General features: G+C 40.6%; 1 protein-coding gene across 1 annotated transcript in view; it reads left to right on the top strand.

Moving 5' to 3' along the window:
* The first annotated feature begins 2,133 nt into the window (after positions 1 to 2,133).
* Positions 2,134 to 21,757, top strand: part of slc25a21 (solute carrier family 25 member 21) — a 91,860-nt gene continuing 72,236 nt past the window's right edge. Inside the window, exons 1-2 of the mRNA XM_030117408.1 lie at positions 2,134 to 2,301; positions 2,436 to 2,523. Of these exons, the coding sequence (XP_029973268.1) occupies positions 2,454 to 2,523 (70 nt within the window). The 5' untranslated portion in view covers positions 2,134 to 2,301; positions 2,436 to 2,453. The remainder of the gene's footprint in view (positions 2,302 to 2,435; positions 2,524 to 21,757) is intronic.

Below are 21,757 nucleotides of genomic sequence, written 5' to 3'. Positions count from 1 at the left end.
GGGGGGTCAAAGTGGTAATTGCGTTTTCCTGCCAAATATGTGCTGTAAATCCCTGGTTTTTATGGCTTGTCTGAAGCTCCCGTTGTTCCCGCGCTGCTCCCATACAAAATGAAATACTCATTATAAGGCTCAGTGCTGAACTTCTGCGTGCCTTCATTTCCCATCAGAAAAGAAAATAAGTTCAGCGTTTTTCCATGTTGCAGTACGGCTGCGAGGTTTATGCGCGTTTAAATCATACCAAATTTAAAGTCAAAGATCCCAGTGTGGTGATACAAATTAACATTTTGGTGCCCTCACAGTAAAACCTTGTAGCGATTTTATGGCTGCCTGTATCATTATGTAAGTTGCGTGAGACTTGAAAGGCAGTATTTACCTAGAATATGGTGCATATTGAAGGATATGTGTGCACGTTCAAACATAAATCGTGAGCTTTTTGGTCTCGCTTCAGGACCTCCTGTGTGATTTCCTCTGGGAGGAATGGGAGGCATCATGCTATGTGCAGAAACAGTATGGTTACAAATGACCATTTGCTGCCTGAATTTATTTACAATTATGTGGAAAAAAAGTGTTTTTCTGTTCAATAGTGGAAACTGTTACATTCAATCCATTATGCAATGATGATACAGTTTGTAATAAATACAGTTATAGTCCCCAATTTCACTCACTTGTTTGGACCACCATGCAGCCCTGTTTTTGGACCGTGGGAGGAACACCCACAGGAAATGGAAAAAACATGCAAACTCCAAAATAAAGGCACAGCTCAGACAAAAGCTGAGTCACACACCTATTGTGTTTCATGGTGATCTCACTCAAAGAGTTTAAATCCTCCCAGTTGACTCATAAAATGTTTCCAATTTACCATGATAATAGCTACCACATATAGATGGACTTATAACTAAAAAAAAAAATCAACCTCATCACACACTCCAGAGGAATGCATGACCTAATCCACCCAACACCTCGGATGGACGTATGGAAAACGAGGCTTTGAAACTCACGTTGGAACCTGGAGGCGATTCACCTGCCAATGCAACAAGTCACACTTAATATCATAATTTCCATCATTACTCCCCTGTATGAGAGGACTGCATCCAAATTCCTCAGAAAATATGTACCAGGAATATAACTGCAAACATATACGAGCTCAAAAATGGTAGAATGGGGTCGCTCTCCTAAATCTTATAATAATTCAATTCTATTTTATTGACATAGCGAAAAATACAACACGGTCATCTCAAATCAAGTACATCATTTAATCCTCTGTGGACGCATTTCTAATATGAATGAAGCACATATTATATGAAAACAATAAATACTCTTCCAAATGACAACAATTTGATCTAACACTCAAACCTTTAGATCCTTGTGTCCTTCACGTGAGAAACGTGTTGTTTGTACAGGCAAACTGAACTGAATATTTGTTCTAAAGCAACTTTTGAGTAGAGCACACTGTACGTCTGCTTGAATGATTTCTTACTTGTGATTGAGGCACTTTTATCTCCACACTGCAAAGCAATAAATGAAAAGTCACGCAGAAGTGACAGTTGTATTGTAAAATTAGCTTTGTTATAGTTAAAAAGTAATGCTTGATAAGCACTTTGTATAGTTTTACTTGACTATTTTCAAATAGTATCATTACTTACAGCTGGGGACAATTTAAGCAAAAATACCAGTAATTTTAATGAAATGTCATTTTCTCCTTTTTTTAAATTTTCCAAGGTTCCGCCTTGTTTTGAAACTTGGATTGTTTTTCTTCTATTTCAGTGTCAACTTTGCACATTCCTACCTCACTGCTTTGATGAATGCATCAGCCTGATTTCTTTGTGATTTCAAAATTGAAATGATAATAAAGGATTTATTTCTTTATTCTATTCAATTTTATTCTATATTTGTGGGCTCAGTGTCTCCCTGAGGAAAAGTAAAATCTTGGTGTATAAAAACTGATAATGTATTAACGCCCATTAGTTTTACTCAAGTTTAAAAGTACTTTTTCTTGGAATGAATCCAACTTTTGTTTTGATTGTCATGAATCATAACTATCACACCGATTGTTCTTTTTTTTTTTTTTTTAGCTGATCACTGCTTCCAAACGGTTTAATAATTCACTTCGCCGAGGCAGCGGGAGACGCGGAGAGGAACGTTTTATTTGAGCGCTCGGGTTCTGGTAATTGATTCCACATTAGCAGCCTGCAGCACGCGGAGAGATATCAGTGCGACGCTCCAGCAGCTGACTGCAGCGGCGCCGGCACGAGACGCGGGACACGCGACGGCTTCAGCGTCAGGACGCGGCGGGGGAAACAGGTCTGCTCCAAAAAAACACAAGAAACATCACCTCGAGTCTGCCGTAACGCGGCTGCTCCGCTGCGTGGACAGGTTGTAACGTGTGTGCGCTTTTTCCAGAAACTTTTTTTTTGTTTTGTTTTTTTTTTTGGAAGACGCCGAGGAAATAAATCATGAGCAACGCGAAGCCGCGCGGGATCCTCCGGGAAGCCTCCCACCAGATTATCGCCGGTGGATCCGCGGGTGAGTCTCATTAATTGAACTTTGACTTCTTCTTTTCTTTTTTTTAAAGGAAACAAGTCGCGTTACGCAACTTTTCAGACTGTGTTCATGCCATGCGACCGAATGAATGTAACATGGCTCCGCGTTACCTATTGCACAAGTGGCGTAAAAGCGGCGCCTCCGCTGAGCTTTTCTCCCGCACGGCTGCCTCCGCCTGTTTCTGCTTGTTCACGCACATCCGTGACGAGTCGAAAAGTAGTCACAGTCCGTGGGATATTTGGTTTTTTTGAGCGAGCCAAAGATAAAAGTGCATGTGCGCCCAAGATAGTTCTCACCCTGCACGCGTGCCGGACGTCAACAACGACGTCAGCTGTGCGCATGCGCAGAGCAGTAAACTCAAAGTGGCAGGCCGAGTCTGGAGAGTTTATGCTTATCTGCTTTGCTGCTCTTTCATGCAAGAAAAATGTGTTAAGTCATCCTGCTTTATAGTTTACTCTCGGGTTCTTTTGCTGCTTACAATAATTTCTTTCTAAAAATAATTTGAAGTTATTCATATAATGCTAAAAGAATTCTCAACACTACCTTTCTGCTCAACTGTCTGGAGAAACTCTTTATTTACTATTTTCAGTGATAACTTTACTAAACCTGATTAAACCATCTCCACCAACCAGCTGAGATGTATTATGCCATGGTTATTCTGTTTTCAGCTTTTTTTTTTTAAATGAGATCCTTTTTGTAAGTTTTTTTTTTTAAATGTTCTTATTATTAAATGTTCTTAGTTTTTAATTCGATAGAATACCAATATAATGTCCCACTTCATGACAAACAAAGACTTTATATGTGAATTGCTGCATATCACTTTGACTACTAGTCATGGTTTGAAATGTAACGCATAAAAAAAGCTTATGGATTGGAATCACGTGACATGATAAAAATGGTGAAATGTGAAACAAAAAAGGAAGAAAAAAAACATCAGCCAGGGGACAGTTTTTAGAAATAACATGTAACACTTTTGCCAATTCCTCACCAGTTATTTTCTATATTAATTCTGAGTTGAAGCTTTCTACACAAACTGTGTCATAAACCTTTAGACAAGTTCATTGTTACTCAGATACTCAGATACATCCTTTTGTATAAAAAATATCAAACTACACAAAGAAGCATTTAAACTTATTACATACTTTGGAAACATACAAATATATAGCAGGGCTCCACTGTCATAAAAAAAATTGACTATAAAAATCCTCATCAAATAAATTAAAAGTAGCGCACACTGTAAGAATATTACATATTGATGTCGTACTCGAATCCATACACTTTAAGAGAGGTGTGTGCGTGTGTGTTCTTGTACATACCCAAAAGTAAGGACCAAAATTTGTTTTTCACCAACAGAGTGAGGACATTTTTGCCGGTCCTCACTTTTCGACAGGCCCTTTTTGACCTTTTTGAGGGTTAAGACTTGGTTTTTGATTTAGGGTTATAACTGGGTTTAGGTTAGGTTTAGGGTGTAGGTTAGGGTTAGGCATTTATTTTTGATGGTTAGGGTTAGGGTAAGGGGCTAGGAAATGCATTATGTCAATGAGTGTCCTCACAACGATATAAGTACAAACGTGTGTGTGTGGGGCGGACTTTCAGTGTGAAGTGCTGTGACACTGCTGAATCGGTGAAAATGTGCTCTGAAAGTGAAGTCTTTATGCAGCTATGTCAGCTTCCTCTCTTCTTGAAAGGGTTTCCACAAGATGTTTTTTAGTGTTTCTGTGGTAATTTGTACCCATTTCTGAGGTCAGGCAATGATGGTGGAAGAGAAGGCCTGGCTCGCCATGCCTGCTCCAGTTGCGCGCCCGATGGGGTTGTTGAGGTCAGGGCAACATGCAGGCCAGTCCAATTTATCCAGAGACTTATCGAAGCGTACCTTTAAGGATTTGTTTTATGCAGTGGGACACAGTCATGTTGGAATAGAAATGTCTTTTTGTGTTTGTTTTAAAATACTAACGGCACAAACGTTCGTTGAAGTCACTTAACTCAGAAAATAATCAGTGTGGCCAAATAATTTTGACTATATAAAGTGTAACTTGTGCCCAAATAAGAGTAAAATTATTGAAATAAAAAGGGAAACTTATTAAAGTAAATAGAATACTGCTTAGTGACAGTCAAGAGTATTTAAAATTACTTTAACTGCATTTAATAATTTGTACAATGAAAGTCACTGAATATCTTTTTTTTTTTTTTAATGATCAGGCACAGTGCTCAGAGATGAACTGGAAGTATTTGTTTTCTAGTCACTTGGTTAGGTTCACTTACCCAGTGGAATGTGAAGCAGCATCCATAAAATCTGTCTTGAGAAAGTTATCATGCTTCCTGTTTGGAATGTAGCACTTTATTTGTCACAGATATGATGGATGTTCAACCTCCAAGCACAAGTTTGATTCTCCAGCTTCTATTTCACTGCTGCCCTTCCTTTTTAAACAGTGAAAAGAGTTCCTGTCCTCATTTTCTAGGTCTGTTCTGGCGTTATGTGAACGTGTTCATGATATTCTGGCCAGGGTAGAGTAGTATAGAGTATGGGCTGTGGCGCATGCCCCATCCTCCTGTTTCTGGTGCTAAGGATATGCACGGTGTTGCCTGCACAATGTGTGAAATGCTTGCCTGCAAACTTTTTTGCACTTTGTGTTCTTGTTTTTCTATTTGTTGATATTTATTTGCGACTGTGGTACTTCTTCTTTGGCTGCTGTAACAGTGAAATTTCCCCATCGTGGGATCAATAAAGTCTTATCTTATCTTATCTTATTAAAACACCTCAAGGTCACACCTGGGTCAGCATGTCACTGCTTCATTTCTTTTCTCCTGATTGTTCTCTCTTTGGCTCGCATGTTGTGTCTGCGCAAGTTCAGGTTTTCCTCTTGACATTTTTTTCCGCCCAAATTCAGAGTGCGTGTGACTGTTGGTCCTTCTGTTTGTCTTGTGATGTTCTGGGTGTATCCTGCCTTTGACAAACGTCACCTTAGTTTTGCTTCAGCACACAGTACAAACCAGTTACTGTAGATTGTTGATAAAGACTTTATGAATCCTGTGTGCCTTCTCTATTTTAGACCAGTTTGACTTAAGCTGAGAGGAATACCATGCAAACTCCACACAGAAAGGGCCAAAGTGCAGACTGGAATTGAAGATACTCTTTCCGCTAATCGGGCGTTTGGCTCCACACTGATCCACATGAAGAAGTGCCTGCGGGTTCAAACAGGAAGTCCTCAGAGGTGAATCATCTTGACGGTTTGCTCTTTGTTAGCAGTTTGACAGAACCACAGAACGCACTGTTCCCACTGTAAACCCTGATCATTATTTTCACCTGACAGACATGCTTCCAAGCTGTCATTGCCAAAACAAAGCAGAGGAGTGACAACTCCTGACTTGCAGCAAAACCAAACGGCCTCCCTAATGTTGGATGCTGTATTGACTTGTGGTAGATCTTAGAAGTTAACTTTTATCAGAAAAAAGGTTTACTATAACGTTTTTCTAATATTCAGTTGATACATTCCAGTTGGTTTAACAAGCAAAGATTACATCTATACATGTCTGAACACATAAAGAATGTCAACAGCTTCAGAAAGAAAGCGAAACACAGAATCTATCTATAACGATACCTTGCTATAACTATGATGCCACCTGAGTCCTGTATTGAACATGCATAAGTATAAAAAAAGTGACCAATATCATTTATTTGTAAAGCAAAGCAAGTCAAATAGATGATTATTATGTGTGATGCTGAAAAGCAAAGACATTACCTAGCTGAAGGGGAATTCCCACTTCGGAACTGTGTTGACACGACAAAAACAAACTACGCGTCAGCCACACGAAAATCTGTAGACAAAATGACAAACAGTGCTGTCAACACCAATAACAGTCGGCACACGATGCCATGACGACTGTGAAGTCAATATTATGGATGGATGTAATTTCGTTGCTTTAGGAAAACGGCAACAACGGCAAAAAAAAAAAATGCAGGTTGGACTGATGAAGACTGTTATTTCTCATGTGGAAACACTGCTGCTGTTGAATGATGCCATGTCAGTTCTGACTTTTCCTCACAACAAAGTGGAAATTCCCCAACTTCATCGTTTTCCATCAATAGCAATATGCAACTTATTTGTGCCATTGTGTATTTCAGTAGTACCAAAAAACCCAAACAAAACGTAGCAGTTCTGCAGTATGCCCTCACAGATGTCGAGTTTTTAATCAGGTGTGTAGTGTTGTGAGTTAGTGCTCGGCTAGTGTTTACACTACATTAGTTTCAGGTGTAGCCAATGAAGTGCTTCAACCTGCACGTTGAATTGAAATGATGCGGGTTTGCTCCGTTTGAGAAATATTTACCTTTCCCACTTCGCAAATGCATTATATGTGCAATCTGTGTTCCAGAGAAACACGATTAATTTCATTCTATGAAATGCAAAATATCTTGTGAGGGGCACTTGCAGTGTAACAGAGAAAAGTGACGGTTCACCATTAACACTTCACCATGATTACAATACATACAATGATTTACCAGAATCCTCATTTTGTTAAAGAAGTGCATTCATGTCCACTTTCTTCCAAAAGTAGTGGAAAGGTGAAGGCGGTGCCTTTATTTTAGCTTTCGGCGAACATTCGGGTTTATCAACATGAGACAGGATTCAGGAATTTAGATGCACCTTTTGTCTGAACCCGTCTGCTTTTCTTATGAGCAAAAGTATGTGAAGATGTGGTTGACAGATCTGCCGTATAAGTTTAAGTTTAAAGGTTCTTATGGCATTATTTTGCCGGTGTGGTCCGCTCGGGATGAAACTGGACTGTGTGCGACCCCTGAACTAAAATGTGTTAGCACTGGAAGGTCGTCGGCCTTCAGCCTCGGAGATAATTTTGCCTGCTGAAGAGCAAACTGAAGGGACTGAACCGTAAAGCCAACAACTGAAAGAGACTGCAGTGAAAAGCATCGAAGTTTAGTAAATGTGGAAAGTTTGTGCATATTTAAAAACAAAGAAATGTTTAGATTAAACTTTAATTATTACTAAAACTACAGTAATCATTGCAGAACTTTTTCTTTCTAAATCATTCCTATATTTTCAACAATTACTCATTAGTGCCATACACTTGAAAAAAAAAAAAAAATCTCCCATGAGATTTCTTGAATCTCGCTGTATATTTAAATGTTTGTGGGAACAAGTGCAGATTGAGTCTGTATGGTGTCAGGTTTATTTTTCTTTTTTTCTAGTGAACAAACCAACATCTGCACACAATAAGGACGGCGAAACGCTTTCCTCATGTTGGCTGTTGTTGACGTGCTTGTTTCACTGACTTGGTTCACACTGAAGGGCGTTCTTCAGCTAAATCATCAGGCATCACACGATGACACACACTTGGCCAGGCAGTAAATATTCAACTCCAACAACAAAAATATCGCTTTTACTGAACGTCTCTGGTAGTTTGCTGTGTTGCAGAGCTGCTGTCTCTCCGTTCTCCCCACCAAGCTGAATTTTAGCTTCAGCACGGTCAAAAGCTTTTGTTTTCTCAGCTGTTACTATTTCACCGAATTCTCGTTTACCGCAGGAACAGATAACCCCGTCGAAGTAACATTAACCAGAGTCCTCGCTGTCAGTGATGCACTGTCCGCCCTGAATAAACATTAGCTTACTGGTGTGAGAGCTGTCTGCATGCTGCAGCTGCTTTTTTTTTATTATTATTATTATTCCTATGTCTTTTCATGGTCTTTATTTTATAAATTGTTCTCTTTAATTAGCAAGAAATGAATGAAAATATGTAAATATCAGTGAAATTTTTATATGGAATAACTTGCAACTGCACTTCAGTTTAATGACGATGGATCAGTTATTTTCCATGATTGTAGTATGACATGTTTTAAATGGCTCTACATTTGGTGACTGATAACTGATAATTATTATGAGACTAACAGTCATAACTATGAACGGGCTGCATGTCTGCTGTAAAGTGACTTAAAAAGATCAAAATAAGACTTTCACACCATTATTTCACTTCCAGATAAGTTATAGCTTAACCATGACTGAATCAGACCGCCCTAAATGTACATGCATCTAAATGAGATCTTTTAGTTTTTGTGTTGCTGTATTTTAAATACAGATATTAGTAGCTTAAACATTTATGGCTAGTTAACGAGACTGTGACCAACTCAAGGAATTAAAGGTGGTGCAGTGTTCACTTGTGCCTCACAGTGAGAATATTCCTGGTTTGAGTCCATTTAGGAAGGTTTTCTGTGTCGGGTTTGCATGTTCTCCCCATGTGTGGGTTTTCTTTAGGAGCTCCAGTTTCCTCCCACTGTTCAAAAACATGTGCCTGAAGTTAATTTGTCTCTGAACTTCCTTTAATAGTTCACGTTGCAGCAAAATTTTCACCAAGCCTCCTTTTATGGTATTGAAGTTTACGGTAAAAACATTATTTCCCTGAAGATCACACGATGTGAAAAGTATCTCGAAACAACTTGTGTTTGTACCAAACCGTCACTTTGTGTTTGCGGAGTTACACGATTTAAATCACCCTCTCCAGCGCATTACTCGCTTTTAATTCTTTTCATTTTTTGGTCATTTGTGGCCAAGTGAGCCAAGAGAGACCTCAGAAATGGAGCAGATAATAATAACCTGAACAAGAACCTTTTTTTGACCTGGCTTGACTTTTTGAGTTCTGTTCCACTGAAATGTCCCCTAATTATGAATTCTTAAAAAAAAAAAGAAGAAGAAGACGACGGTGCCTTATGTAGTCTGACTGCCTGTCTTTTGCTGCTGACCCTTCACGAGCCTCTTGAGACCGACAGCCTGCTGTCATCAGCCCCGGTCCTGAAGCCGAGCGGCTCTCGTCTGTCCTCGCGGAGGATGACGGGGTTTTACTCGAGCAGAATGTCCTCGGTGTTCCTCCTCGCGTCCGCCTCACTAACCAGAGCCCCTTTCCACTGTTTGATTCACTGTTAACAAGGATGGAGAGAGACCAGTGATAATTTATGTACAACCCGGTCACAGGGCTTAAGTCGATTGTGATTTAAGTGGTGAAAGCTGCGTTGGGAGCTCTGTCGTGTAATCTGATCGTGGTTTTTTCCTTTTTTGTTCTGTGCTGGAAGAAGCTTTTTTAGACTCTTTTGAGAAGTCGCTGCTCTGGCTGGACTCCATGTTTCTGTGAGCGTGGATTGTAAACTCATTTTCTTCTTTTCTGATCAGCAGACACTCTTGGTTGAGTGGACTGGCTGAGGGATGGATGCTGATTTTTGGGAATTTTACAATTTTCATTGCCGGTTCTGTCCACAAAACACAATCAGCAAATATTACTTTGTTCCAGTTTTTCTGTTGGAAGTTTTTCCTTTTCAGTGATTCTTGACTATGCATGTCAAAACCCCTCCAATATGTAACGGGATCGTCTTGGCTCAGCAGACTCTGAAAAAGAGAAGAAATGAACTCCCTCATGCACATTTCCTTCCACATTTCCAACCTTCGCTGATTTTTTTAGACCTCTTTGGCCCATGAGAATCCACTAACATGAGCTATTGGTTTGTTTTTTTTTGTTTGTTTTTGTTTTAATAGATGAAACCTTTTGTTTATACAATGCACTGTTTTATACACGCCTGTGAAATTAGAGGGATCAATTCAGAACGAAATGTGTTTTTGAGAGGAATACTGTGCAAACTCCACATGGAAAGGCCACCATACACAACCTGGATTCCTTCTCACTATGAGTCTAAAGTGCTCAACAATACACCCTTTTTCCATCTGGGCTTTGTAAGTCAACTCCTTTTACCGTATTTCTATGTAGGACTGCATTCATCGCTGCTTAACCCAGGGGTGTCAAACATGAGGCTTGAATGCCAAAACTGGCGCTCAAGAGTCTCCAATCCGGCCCTGCCAAACCGCCAAGCAAATTTTTACAAATTTCAAACAAAACATTGAGTTTCTTAACAAATTTCTTAATACTGAGACCGGAGCTGAGATATTGGTGATGCTGCCGTCATTTTCTGTTGTAATCATTTGGTTTAATGAAAATGTTGACATTTTCTTGTCTGTGCTCCACAAGGAAAACTTAAAGATTAAATTCAAAAGTTATTATAACACTGTTACTGCTTTGGCCCACTCAAGATTACATCGATCTGTGATCCCTGATCTAAAATGTGTTTGGTAACTCTGGCCTAAACGCTTCTTAATTCAGTATTTGAAGGTTTTTTTATATATTGTCCACAAGGGGGCGGTATCTGCACGCCCAATGTCATTTAAAAGAACGTTGCAGCTTTTCAATAGTTTGGTTTCAGTCACTTGGAGAAGGGAGGTGATGTGATCTATAAGTGCAATGTCAAGATTTAGGTTAAATAGTGTGAAATAAATTTAAAGTATTTCAGAGGAGAAAATGAATTTTTTTTGTGTTGTTTAAAAAGCACATGCATAAATATCTATGTTAGGGTAGGATAAACTTAAAAATAGAAAAAGAAAAAAAATATCCAGTTACATGCTCATTGCTGTAATGTTTTCTCTAAGTCCTTTGTTATTTCCTCGGTAGGCGCTTTTTTTTTTAAACTCCATGAGTAAATCGATCCGTCTCCAGCAAATGGACTGTGACGACATGAGACAGACGCCCGGCGTGTGATTACCGCAGCTCTCCATCCAGACTGTCAGAGCCTCCATCAGGCCGCACCGCACACCCTTTGATTCAATTGGTTTTAAACAGTGAACCTGAAATCAGTGGGGAAAGAACAAATAAAGCCACTTGTACCAAATGAATGAGAGGAAGAAAAGAGGAGAGAGAGGGGTAATTAAATAGAGTGTGTGTGTGTGTGTGTGTTGGGGGGGGTTATCCACTGACTGACACTGCAGTTAGCAATGAGACATTTTTTTCCCTCCTGGGTTCCTGAGTGGTTGCACCAATCACAGCCGAATTAGGCCTAATATTTATTTCCAGAAACAATTGTACACGTTTCAGCAGAGCTTTGATTGAACTCCCGGCGGACATGTTGTAGACAGATGTTTAGATGACCTCATGTTTGAAGTAATGTTGATTCTGGATGGGCCGCTCCTTGGCCAGTTCCTCTAAACCCCCCCCCCCCCCCCACCCCACTCCACCCCCCCGCCTCCCGTCTCTCCTGTGTGGGAGCTCACCTCCCTCATATTCACTGTGTGCTTTGGCACATATTAAATAACAGCCGTCGTTTCCATCTTTCTCAGCTCCATCCTTGACAGACAGATGTCCATGCATGGGGTGGATGGCTTGGTTAAAATGAGCCGTGGTGGTGCTGAATGACGGCTGCTTAACCGGACACACGTGTCTTTTGTTCTCTTCACATCTTTCCTAGAAAAGGGACAGGAGTTATCATCAGTGCATCTTCTCCATCGGGCTTTGAGTTTTTGGATGAGTTTGTTGATGGATGTGATATTAAAAACCCTCGGCTCCAAAGAGGAAAATTTCAACTAGAGAGACTTATTGAAGGTATTTCAAAAGTCACATTTTACCAACAATATTATAAATGTACAATTTCCTGCACTTTATGTATCATAAATGTTTCTGTAGGTTCAAATATTTTGTTGACACATACAGATTTCAGTTGTTAAACATTTCACTAAGGTCTCACTTATTTTATGGATCAAATATGGTGTAATGATTATTTATATTTGATCAGATTTTCAAAATAAATGCATCAATCAGTTGCTTTTCCACAGCACAGCTGTATTTCCATCAGTATATATTTGGAGTCTATTGCAGAAGTGTGACACTCTATTAGTAATTCTAAAAGTCCCACACAAACAGCACGTCTTTCAACATGTCACGTAACGGGTTTTCCATGCCTCCTTTGATGAATGTCTCAATATTTGGGGAAAACAGGAAGTCCAGTTCCCGATTGGTCGATTAACCGATAAAGGGTTAATGTGAGACTTTTCATCCTCCTGTTTCCTCTTGCTGCAGGGTGTGCAGCCCGCAGTTTAAGAAACCCCTCATTTAATATGGGGAGATTACGACACGCTGATCAAACCTAAAATAAACACAGGGGATTTATTATCTGGGTCCGCTAATTACCGTCCTCAGTAATGTGAATGATCGCAGTGTCATTAGAAATTAGCTGAACAGGAACAGGCTTTAGGTGGAGCATTTTCAGTGCGTTTAAAACATCTTTGTTTCATTTATGACAAATTGTGTCAAACTGTCTCTTGAAAATATATTTCAAAATGGTATAACTGACTAAAATCCTTGGGTATGTTTTCTTCAGGGTTTTTTTTTTAGTGCAATACTTTGTTAAACACAGTTTATTCAATTTATTTATGAGATATTCAAGTTCAATGCATCATAGATTAAATGACTAAAGTCAGTGTAATATTTGTTTGACAGAAACTGGCAGAAATGCATAAGTTACTCGATGAAGAGTTGCCGAAAAAAGGTTTCAATGGAAGTTCAGGTAACTTTGTTGCAATAGAAATTAAACCTCAACAAGTTAAAATAATTCTGTAATTGATGATTTATTAGTATGTCAACACAAAAAATATCTAATCATTTCCTAAAAATAATGATCCTCCCCAGCCAGATATGCTGTGATGTGACAGTAATGTGTCTTCATCTAAATCAGTCCAAACTGCATATGGAAAAAATAATTAAACTGTCACGTCCTTCTTGATTTATCTATCAATTCCAGTTTTTCTTTCCACCACGTTGTGCCAGCAGCAAAATCCTGTTCGTGGCCGTGTCAGTTGACTTGAATCTTCATTAGAGCTTGAAGCTGCATGTGACTTGTTGCTATTTTGACAGGGGCCATTAATTTTGGTGGATATTACCAGAGATTTGTCTCTGTCACATCTGTAGCCGCCTGAACGGTGAAGTAAATCTTCTTCAGAACTCAATTATAAAGGTTAAATTAGTCAAAGTGATGACAATAATTAAAAACGTGATCAATACTTCTAAATACATTCTCAAATGTGTGAAGTACAGTTATCTTGACTTGTGTGGAACATCCAAAAATAGCCCACGTGCACAGCGGCGACTTCTGAATGAGCCGTTTGTTCACTCCGATGTTTCGGTGACAGCTACTGTATTATTAATGATTTCATTATTACACAATCACTCCCAATACGGTGGCATTAAGCCTGGAGATGTCAAATAAATATTTGATTTTAATTCATAGTAATAGGCTCCAATATTGGTTTATAAAAGTTTTTTTTTTTTTTTTTTTTTCCACCAAGCAAACAGTTACTGTAAATCAGGGGCGTATCCGAAGTAATGTCAGGCCGGGGGCAGAGGGGGTCCTCAGAGTGGAACTTGGAGGGTGGTCCCAAAATGCTTCTGATATTGAGAGTTTTAGCTGTTGGGCTTGGTAGGACACGTCTCCTTGGTTACATTGAGCGTCTTGGTTTTTCAGCGTCGTTAGTAAGTCGCTCAGCATAATCCTAAACCGCTTCAGTTAGTGCAAAGGCGGAACAACACAGCAATGTTACTCAATTACCGCATAAAGAAAGATTTATTTTATTGAGTGGAAAACCTTAGAGATTTCTATACTTTAGTTCAAACCAGTTTCAGGTTGGAGTTTTAGTTCTTTAAGTTAGCTGGAGACTTGATTGACATCACTTATAAAAGTGAAGTGTATTGGAGAAAACTGCATTCTAGGATTCCCACTCATTGTTTCTATTTTTAGTGTTTTGATTAGTTTCAAACATATTAGTGTTAAATGAAAGACCGACAAACGAGACGACTAACTGTTGTTGGAGATGTGTGAATGATAGGAACTATAAATAAAAGTAAAAAGAACTGAAATAAGAAATAAGAAATGACAAAACAAAGTCCATTTGTTAAGTAATCGCAGGCAGAAATCCCTTGTCACTGTGAGGTAGCGGGACAATCAACAGTAACATTTCTCAAGAGCGTTTTTCTGGGGCTCTGTCAATAAATTACCATGAAGGCTGCTGAAGACTTGATCCCCATAGTTTTATAGCTTTACAATGGCCTCATTTTGTGTATATTAAAAGCACAAGTGCTCTCTGTTTTTTTTTTTTTTTTTTTTTGTTATAAAGTTTCAGATTATGCCTCTTATGATTTATTAGGGGGACAATTATCTGTTTTTCCTGGATGGAAGGGGGCCCTGTCGTTCCCACCTGTGGAATAAATTTAATCATTGCTCCAACTGTTTGGGTCAAATTGCTCATGAGGACTCTGTAATATATATGTACCTCCTGGCTATCAGGGATCACTTGTCAGCTGAGTTTCTCTGATGTATGGTCAATTTTGTCAGTAAAAAAAAAAAAAACTTTAGAATTTAAAGTTGTAGGAACAGTTTTATCAGGTGGCAAATCCAAAAAGATGGATGTAACCATAACTGACTGTAATTTTCAGAGCAGTCTCCTATTAATCTTACAGTCAGGCAACACACATGATATTTATCATCCATGCATGTTCATGGAATAATAGTAGTAGTAATAATAATTACACTGTTATGGTAAGTGCGGATGCAGGAGGAAAATTATGATTGTTCACCATGTGAGGCTGTCTCTGGGTCACTGCGTTCTATTTAGAAGGACCTGTTATTAAAACCGGGATACTGCACTGCAGGTAGCCCGGCGGGACCGGCTTTTAGATCGCAGCGTGGCGAGCCTTTCATCAGATCGCTGCACGAGTTCTGAAGATCACAAAGTCCCGCCGCAGCCCTTCGCCGCACGACTCTTTACCCGTGTGAGTCAGTGGAGTGCGTCGTGTGCAGCTCCGAGCGAAGATGTGAGGAAAAGACTTGAGATCACGGCAGAAACTTCACAGCAGTTGGAAAAGTGAAAAGTGAAGGCGTACATAGTACAGCACATGGCAGCAATAACAAAACTGGGAAGGAAATCAGCTCAACAAGCTATGCTTAATTGAGCACTTAGACTAAGTAGTCAAAGGCCAAAAAGAGAGTGACCCTATAAGAAAATTAAAGTTTAGAGTGTGTGTGTGTGTGTAAGTGTGTGTGTGTGTTTGCATGGCATGCATCTGGGTTATGTAGTCGTGCGAGGGAAGTGGCTGTTTGTACGTGTGTGGGCTGAGTTTTAATGCCACAGAATGGTCAAGTGTTCATGTTTTTTGGTTTCTTTCAGTGTGTGTGCATGTGCGAGAAATTTATGCCGGGAATTTGTGTGTGTGTGTGTGTGTGTGTGTGCGTGCGTGCAGGATGCGTGCCCATGCATCTGAGGAAATAGATATATTTAAGTGTGTGTGTGTTTGTCTGAATGCATCTGGGTTAAGTTTTCAGATGTGTGTGTGTGTGTGTGTATTTTTGAGTCCTTCACCTCACAATTAAACCTCTGCAGTGAAGAAAGCGGCTCTTCTTTAAGAGAGCAGCTCACGGTCCGGCCGTGGCTTCCCGATAGGACAAACGCAGTGTTTATGAATTTGAGCAATTGTGAGGAAAAGCAAAGGCACAAGCTGGATTTTTAGCATTTTTGCTCCACCGCTCACGAGCCACATCGCGGCCTCTGGCTATCCTCTACCACCTTGTCGCTCATGAGCAGTGACGCGTGTTGAAAACCTTTGAATTGGGCATTTAACCTCCTGTCCTGCAGCTCAGAGCTGCAGCTGGTAGCAGGTCAGACACACGGGTGTTTTTATCTAATGCGGTGAAGGTAACCGCTGGAAGGATTCCCAATGCAGATTTTTCGGGCTCGCTGGTTTTTTGATCTTTTGTTTAATAGTTTTTGTTTAGTTACAGGAAATCCTTGGGAAAAAAAAAACAAGAAAAAGAGTCAAGGCCTCTGAAAACCTCATGTTGTTTCAACTGAATTTGATACAAGAGTTCAGATACAATAATTACAAACCCTCCAGGCTCCTGCTGTAAGCACAAATATATAAATAAACATAATAAGTACTGTCAAAAAAACAAAAACATGACCGAGCAAACGAAAAAACCCTGAATTACACGGCTTTTTCTGCGTTCCTGTGTGCATCCGTATGCGTGTGATCACAGATGTGTGTGTGCTATGTGTGCGTGTCTGCTCTGATTCTCTGGATGAGTTGGAAATTTATAACGCAGGTTTTTTTTTTTTTTTTGTTATTTCTTTTTAAAGTGCGCCCCGGCCAAAGACTGTAATTCTTTCTCCCCTTTTATAGCCCTGCAGTTGAGAGACAGGCTTACCCACTTTGGGTTAACTCTATCAAGATGAACGGCATTGGGGCCAGTGCAGTAATCATAATGTAATTTGTTGTGCTCATGAGCCAATTTGTGTCATTTCAGAGGATGTATCCCGTGCCTGGTGGCCATGCGAGAGCGTGTCCCGGGGCAAGGCTTTAATTAGGGAAGCTCAAATTTATAGACACTTTGTATTATTTCTGATCTTGAGTGGCTGGAGGATGACATACTTAAGAGAAGGACGCTGGCACGGGAGGAGGGAAAAATTTGATAATGAGAAGCAAAACTGAATGAAAGGTCATGCTAAGAATTTGTTTACCATTTCATTATCATTTTTTGAAATCAAAGAGTCCTGTTGTGAAATCAAAGCAGACACAAATGTCACAGTCTGGAAAGAGTTTGGAAAGATCCGTGAGAGGTACGCACCGCTGCTGTTCAGCGCGTATGAAATAAGAGCGACGTCGCAGAGTTAAAGGAAGCTGCCAGGTCGTAGGAAAGAGCAGTGCGTTGATGCTCGCGTGCTTTTGAGGCCACAGCCATGAAGAAATGTTTTATTTCTCATTCGGATTTGTCACTTAAAAAAAAATGGCTTAAAATCATTTTCTGAAAGCAGAATCTTAACCTGAATCTTGTGGAAATATGAAAATAAGGATTTGATTACTAGAGGGCGGAAGAGAGCCACATTGATAAACCTGAACCAGTGGCATGTGTAGCAAAGTTGGCAAAAGTAGTCACATTCTTCACTGAAGCAGAGAGACGGATATATTTAAAGGACACTGATAGTTGGTGGCAAATCTGGCAATAGAAGTGACGAATCATCTTATTTCTGGAGGCAAAGGAAAAATGACCAATGAAAACAGCTTTATGTTAATAAAAGAACATGTTACTTATCTTATTAACATGGCTAGATTTGATTTAAAACATGAATTGCTTCTAAAAGGCCTTTTTGTGTTTTAAACCAACAGGCGGTCTTGGAGTCTTTGCATTCATTCACTGCTGATGCTTCAGGCTGGAGAAATGTTACCATCAGCGGTTGAAATCCTTTGACTGTAACTCTGAATCATCCTCACAGGTTAAAACAAGGAACAATCCACTGGAGATATTTATGTTTAAATGTGCTCAGATACCTGAAATATCTACCAATACTTCATTACTCGACTCTTCAGATGTCCGATGAAGGTTCTGAGCTGCCAGGTAATCTGGAGATGAATGTAATTTCTAATCTTTCCGTATGTTGATCTCAATGATGTCATGTAATATAACTCTTAAAATATGATTCCCTTGTGACATCTGTGTTTAGTTTGCACTTGGTATCACTGTTATTGTTAATATTAGCATTTATCCTGAAGGGCCTCCAAGCTTTCCTTCAGCACGAGTGTTTCCCCTCACTCCGAGGTCCAAGTCCTGACTCAGAAGCGACGCAGACTGTATTTTCTATGGCCTGTGCGAGTTTTCAAACAAGAGCTTCACACTGGGATGCGTTTGGTAGAACGGAGACCTCACAGCGCGGTGGTTCGGCCGTTTGAAGCCGGTCCAGATAAAGGGCGTCGCGGGGCAGAAGTGGCAGGAGGAGGGTTACGTTATCGGCGCCCTGACAGCGCGAGGACTCGGCTTGGCAGAATTCTGACAGATGCTTTCTCGATACCAGGCTCTGGAGGAACACACAGGTGGACAGCTGTTTGTACAGTCTTCAAAAAAGGGATCCAACAATAACTGAAGCAGAGCCACTAGTTTTCCCTTCTGTCTCTTGCTTGTGTTTCAGAGCAGGTGACTTTCCTTCCATTTCTTTTGTATTCTAACTCCCCCCCCCCCCCCCCCCCCCCCCCACCTTGTGTTTTCTTTTTTTTTTTTTTTTTTTCTTTTCCAGAAAGTGGTAGGTAACAGTTGGAGGGGGAATTAGTCAAAAAAGTTTCCTCTGTCTCCGCCTGTACCGCACAAGAAGAAATCTTCTGAGAGCTCCATTGGTGTTCTGGTCTTTCCTGAATTGCGGTACTCTCGGGTGTGTTTCATAATGGTACTTGGACCGTTGCAGCCTGATATATCGCACCCAGGGGAGAAGCCGTGCTCTGCACCAATCTATCAGTCCCGAGTCTGAGGAAGGCAGAACGACATGCTTATGCCTCTGTGCTCGCAGCCCCCCTCGCTCATCATATGCAGAATTTAAATCGTGGCCGTGGCCATCTTGACTGATCGTACGCAGGCAGCTGTGGTTTTGCAGATTCTGTTTTTATTGTGATTACTTGAGGAAATGTTGTGTTAGTAAAATATTTTCTGCAAGATTATTTAATTGCAGCACTTCCGTCATTCCGTGAGCTGCTATGTAAACAGGAGAATGTAAGCAGATATGTTATTAGACCACCAGTTGTCAGTATACTTTATTTGAACTGTTCATTGATATGGCTCTGATTTAATGCATTTATTATTCCTGCAATAACAATGGCAATGAAAATATTACTCACTAATTTTTTTTTTTTTGCAAACTTTACCTTTGACTCGATACAATAACACTATGGCTCTTGGTTTTTCTTAAGTGGGAAGGAGACAAGGTAATTACCCTTGGGGCAATTACAGAAAGGGGCTAAGGGAGTAGCAAAGTCATTTTCTAACCCAAACATCCTGGTCCGAGGGGCCGGAGTGGCTGGACAGCCTCCTGGAGGCCGCTGGCTGGGAGCCGCTCGCAGAGCAGCAGATCAGGGTTTGTTTTCTTTCTCCGGAGGCAGGCCTCCGAAACCGCCGCCACGTGAAGCGCACCTGAAACGCAGCGGTGGCGGCCCCCGCACCGCCGCCGTCAGCAGAGGGAGCGAGTTACCGGACCCGGCCAGACGTGCGTGAAATCCTTTAGTCAGCTTTATCACGGTGTAAGCAGCATAGAGGCAGTTTGTTGTTGTACTTAAGCAGCCTCTTTACGATGGTTTGACAGTGTTTGTGTAGACTTATAAACATGCACAGCCCACATAGGATTGTCAGATTATTATGCCATGCTGGAAGTATACAAAAATAACTGCAGCCTTCTGAGGAAATTAGTTTCTCATGACTTGATTTTATTTGGCCACATCAACAACTCGGTCTGTACATCACATTGTGGAATTTTTTTTAAAAGGCGAAATTTATATATGATGTTATTTCTCATGTTACTTCCCTTTTTCTGTTCTGTATAAATCCTCCACATAAAGAGAAGAAGGACTGTAAACGAAAGGATTTGCTATCATTTTTTTATCCAAACTTAAGAGTAGTGTGTTTAAAACTTTATAAATTACAGTTTACTTGTTTCTTGTTTTCCTTTGACTAAAGCAATGTCTAGCTTTTCATCGGCACAATGTGTATTATTACATTATTAGATGTTGCCTCATGCTACAGTGTTATTGTTACAGTTCTGACAGCAGATCAGAAAGAGAAAATGCAGTCGTATTGCTCAGGAACAAACAATTAAAATGTCATCTTGTGGTCTTTAACACCCTAGTATAAGTTTATGTGCAAGTGAACAAGTTGTATAAGTTTTAAATGCCTCACTGAGTCGCAGTGGTGACATTTCAACTGAATTGTCTCTTCATCTTTATTCTGTGCGTTATGAGTGCAATAAAATTTTTAATAAACAATTAGCTTGAAAAAACATAGACAGATAACATTTCAATGGAACTTGGTTCAGAAATACGTAGTTAAAGTAGTTTTTGAGTGTATGAAGAAGCCTGCTGTGCAGATCTGCCAGGGTAAACGGTGCACACAAACTGATGTGGTCATCAAAAAGACGGCAGTAAAGATGAGCGGAGGAGGAGGAGGAGGAGGAGGTGCAACAGGAGCTGAGAGAGCTTCTGGGAGTGGCAGAAGGCTGAAAGAGGAAGCACCAGACAGCACTGGCACCGTCCTCCTCCCCTCAGAATCCAGCTGTGCTTTCGATCTTCAGCTCGGGCCTGTGGGAAGTTCAGAAGCTTAACGGCTTGTGAGTGATACCCATCAGGGAAGAAACGGGGCGGAAAGCTCTGCGCGGAGATCCTGTGAGAAAAACTGAGCTTTGTGGGAAAGCAGAGAGAGAAACAGTCATTGTTTTGAGTGTAGCCGCCTGAACGACAAGTGTGTGTATCTGCTCTTTAGCCACTCCGGTGAAGCCGTCCCCTCCTTTTCTATAGCTTTATGAAGAGTACATCTTCATCAGGGCTGCAGGGGCAGAAAAACGTAGACATGCTCACATTTGCATTCACGACTGAATGAGAATTAGTCTTGGCCTCTGGACAAGAATCTCTAATGAGCAAACACAGGGTGACTTCATTTTTGAGGTTTTGCAGGGAATTAGCTTGATTAGAACAACCCTCCACTCTCACCTTGGCCAGGCACCCAGCTCCTCTGCAGTCTGCCTGTCAAACTCTCTCTCCGCTCCGATGGCTTCACTCCCGACGACTGCACTCCTCCACACCGCCGTGTAATGTGGAATGAGTGCATTAGAGAAGAATGAGCGCAGGTGCTGACGTTTTGTTTAGCTCCGTTTTGCTATTTTGCTGTACATTTTAGCCGTTAGTGCGGAGCGCGAGCGGCGGGGGAGGCGGTCTGGTTTATTTGTGGAGGTGAGTTTGCGCCGTTGCCTCTCTGCTGGGATGAGTGAGGCTCGCCATCACCTCTGTTAAAACAACAAGCCTCCCCTGCCAAACTTCTGAGACAATTAGCAAAGTATTTCACACTCTGCAGAACATCAGAAAGGGAAATGGAAAATAGGCAAATTAAGCACGGTCCGTATAGACGGGGAGGGAGTTTTCTGGAGAGGGGAGCTGGTGGAGGTCCAACGCAACACATGGTCACTTAAAAACAACCTCGCTGTGTAACTAAGTCCAATTTACACCAATCATCAGTGCTGTGGCTTTTTAATAGCCCTGTTTTCATACATTCATTTTCATTCTGGGTTCGTTACAGCTCATTTGTTTACAGTTGTTTACCATGGAGGCTTTCTGAGCACAAGCCAATGTGCTAAGCTGTAGTTTAATGTCATCACTGCACATCCTAAATGGGACTGTTGGACAGAGGGGATGCTTTTAAATTTGATTAGTACATTTTCAGGGCTGCACAACAAGCAATCAAGCCCCTAAGTCCTGAAAATGTGATCGAAAGTGTTTTAATTGTGTAAACTTGTCATTTGCAAAGAATGCAATTCTCATTGAAGTTATCAGG

Source organism: Salarias fasciatus, chromosome 19 (genome assembly GCF_902148845.1).
Source record: "Salarias fasciatus chromosome 19, fSalaFa1.1, whole genome shotgun sequence".
NCBI lineage: Eukaryota > Metazoa > Chordata > Actinopteri > Blenniiformes > Blenniidae > Salarias > Salarias fasciatus.
This window is presented reverse-complemented; position numbering and strand designations above follow the sequence as displayed.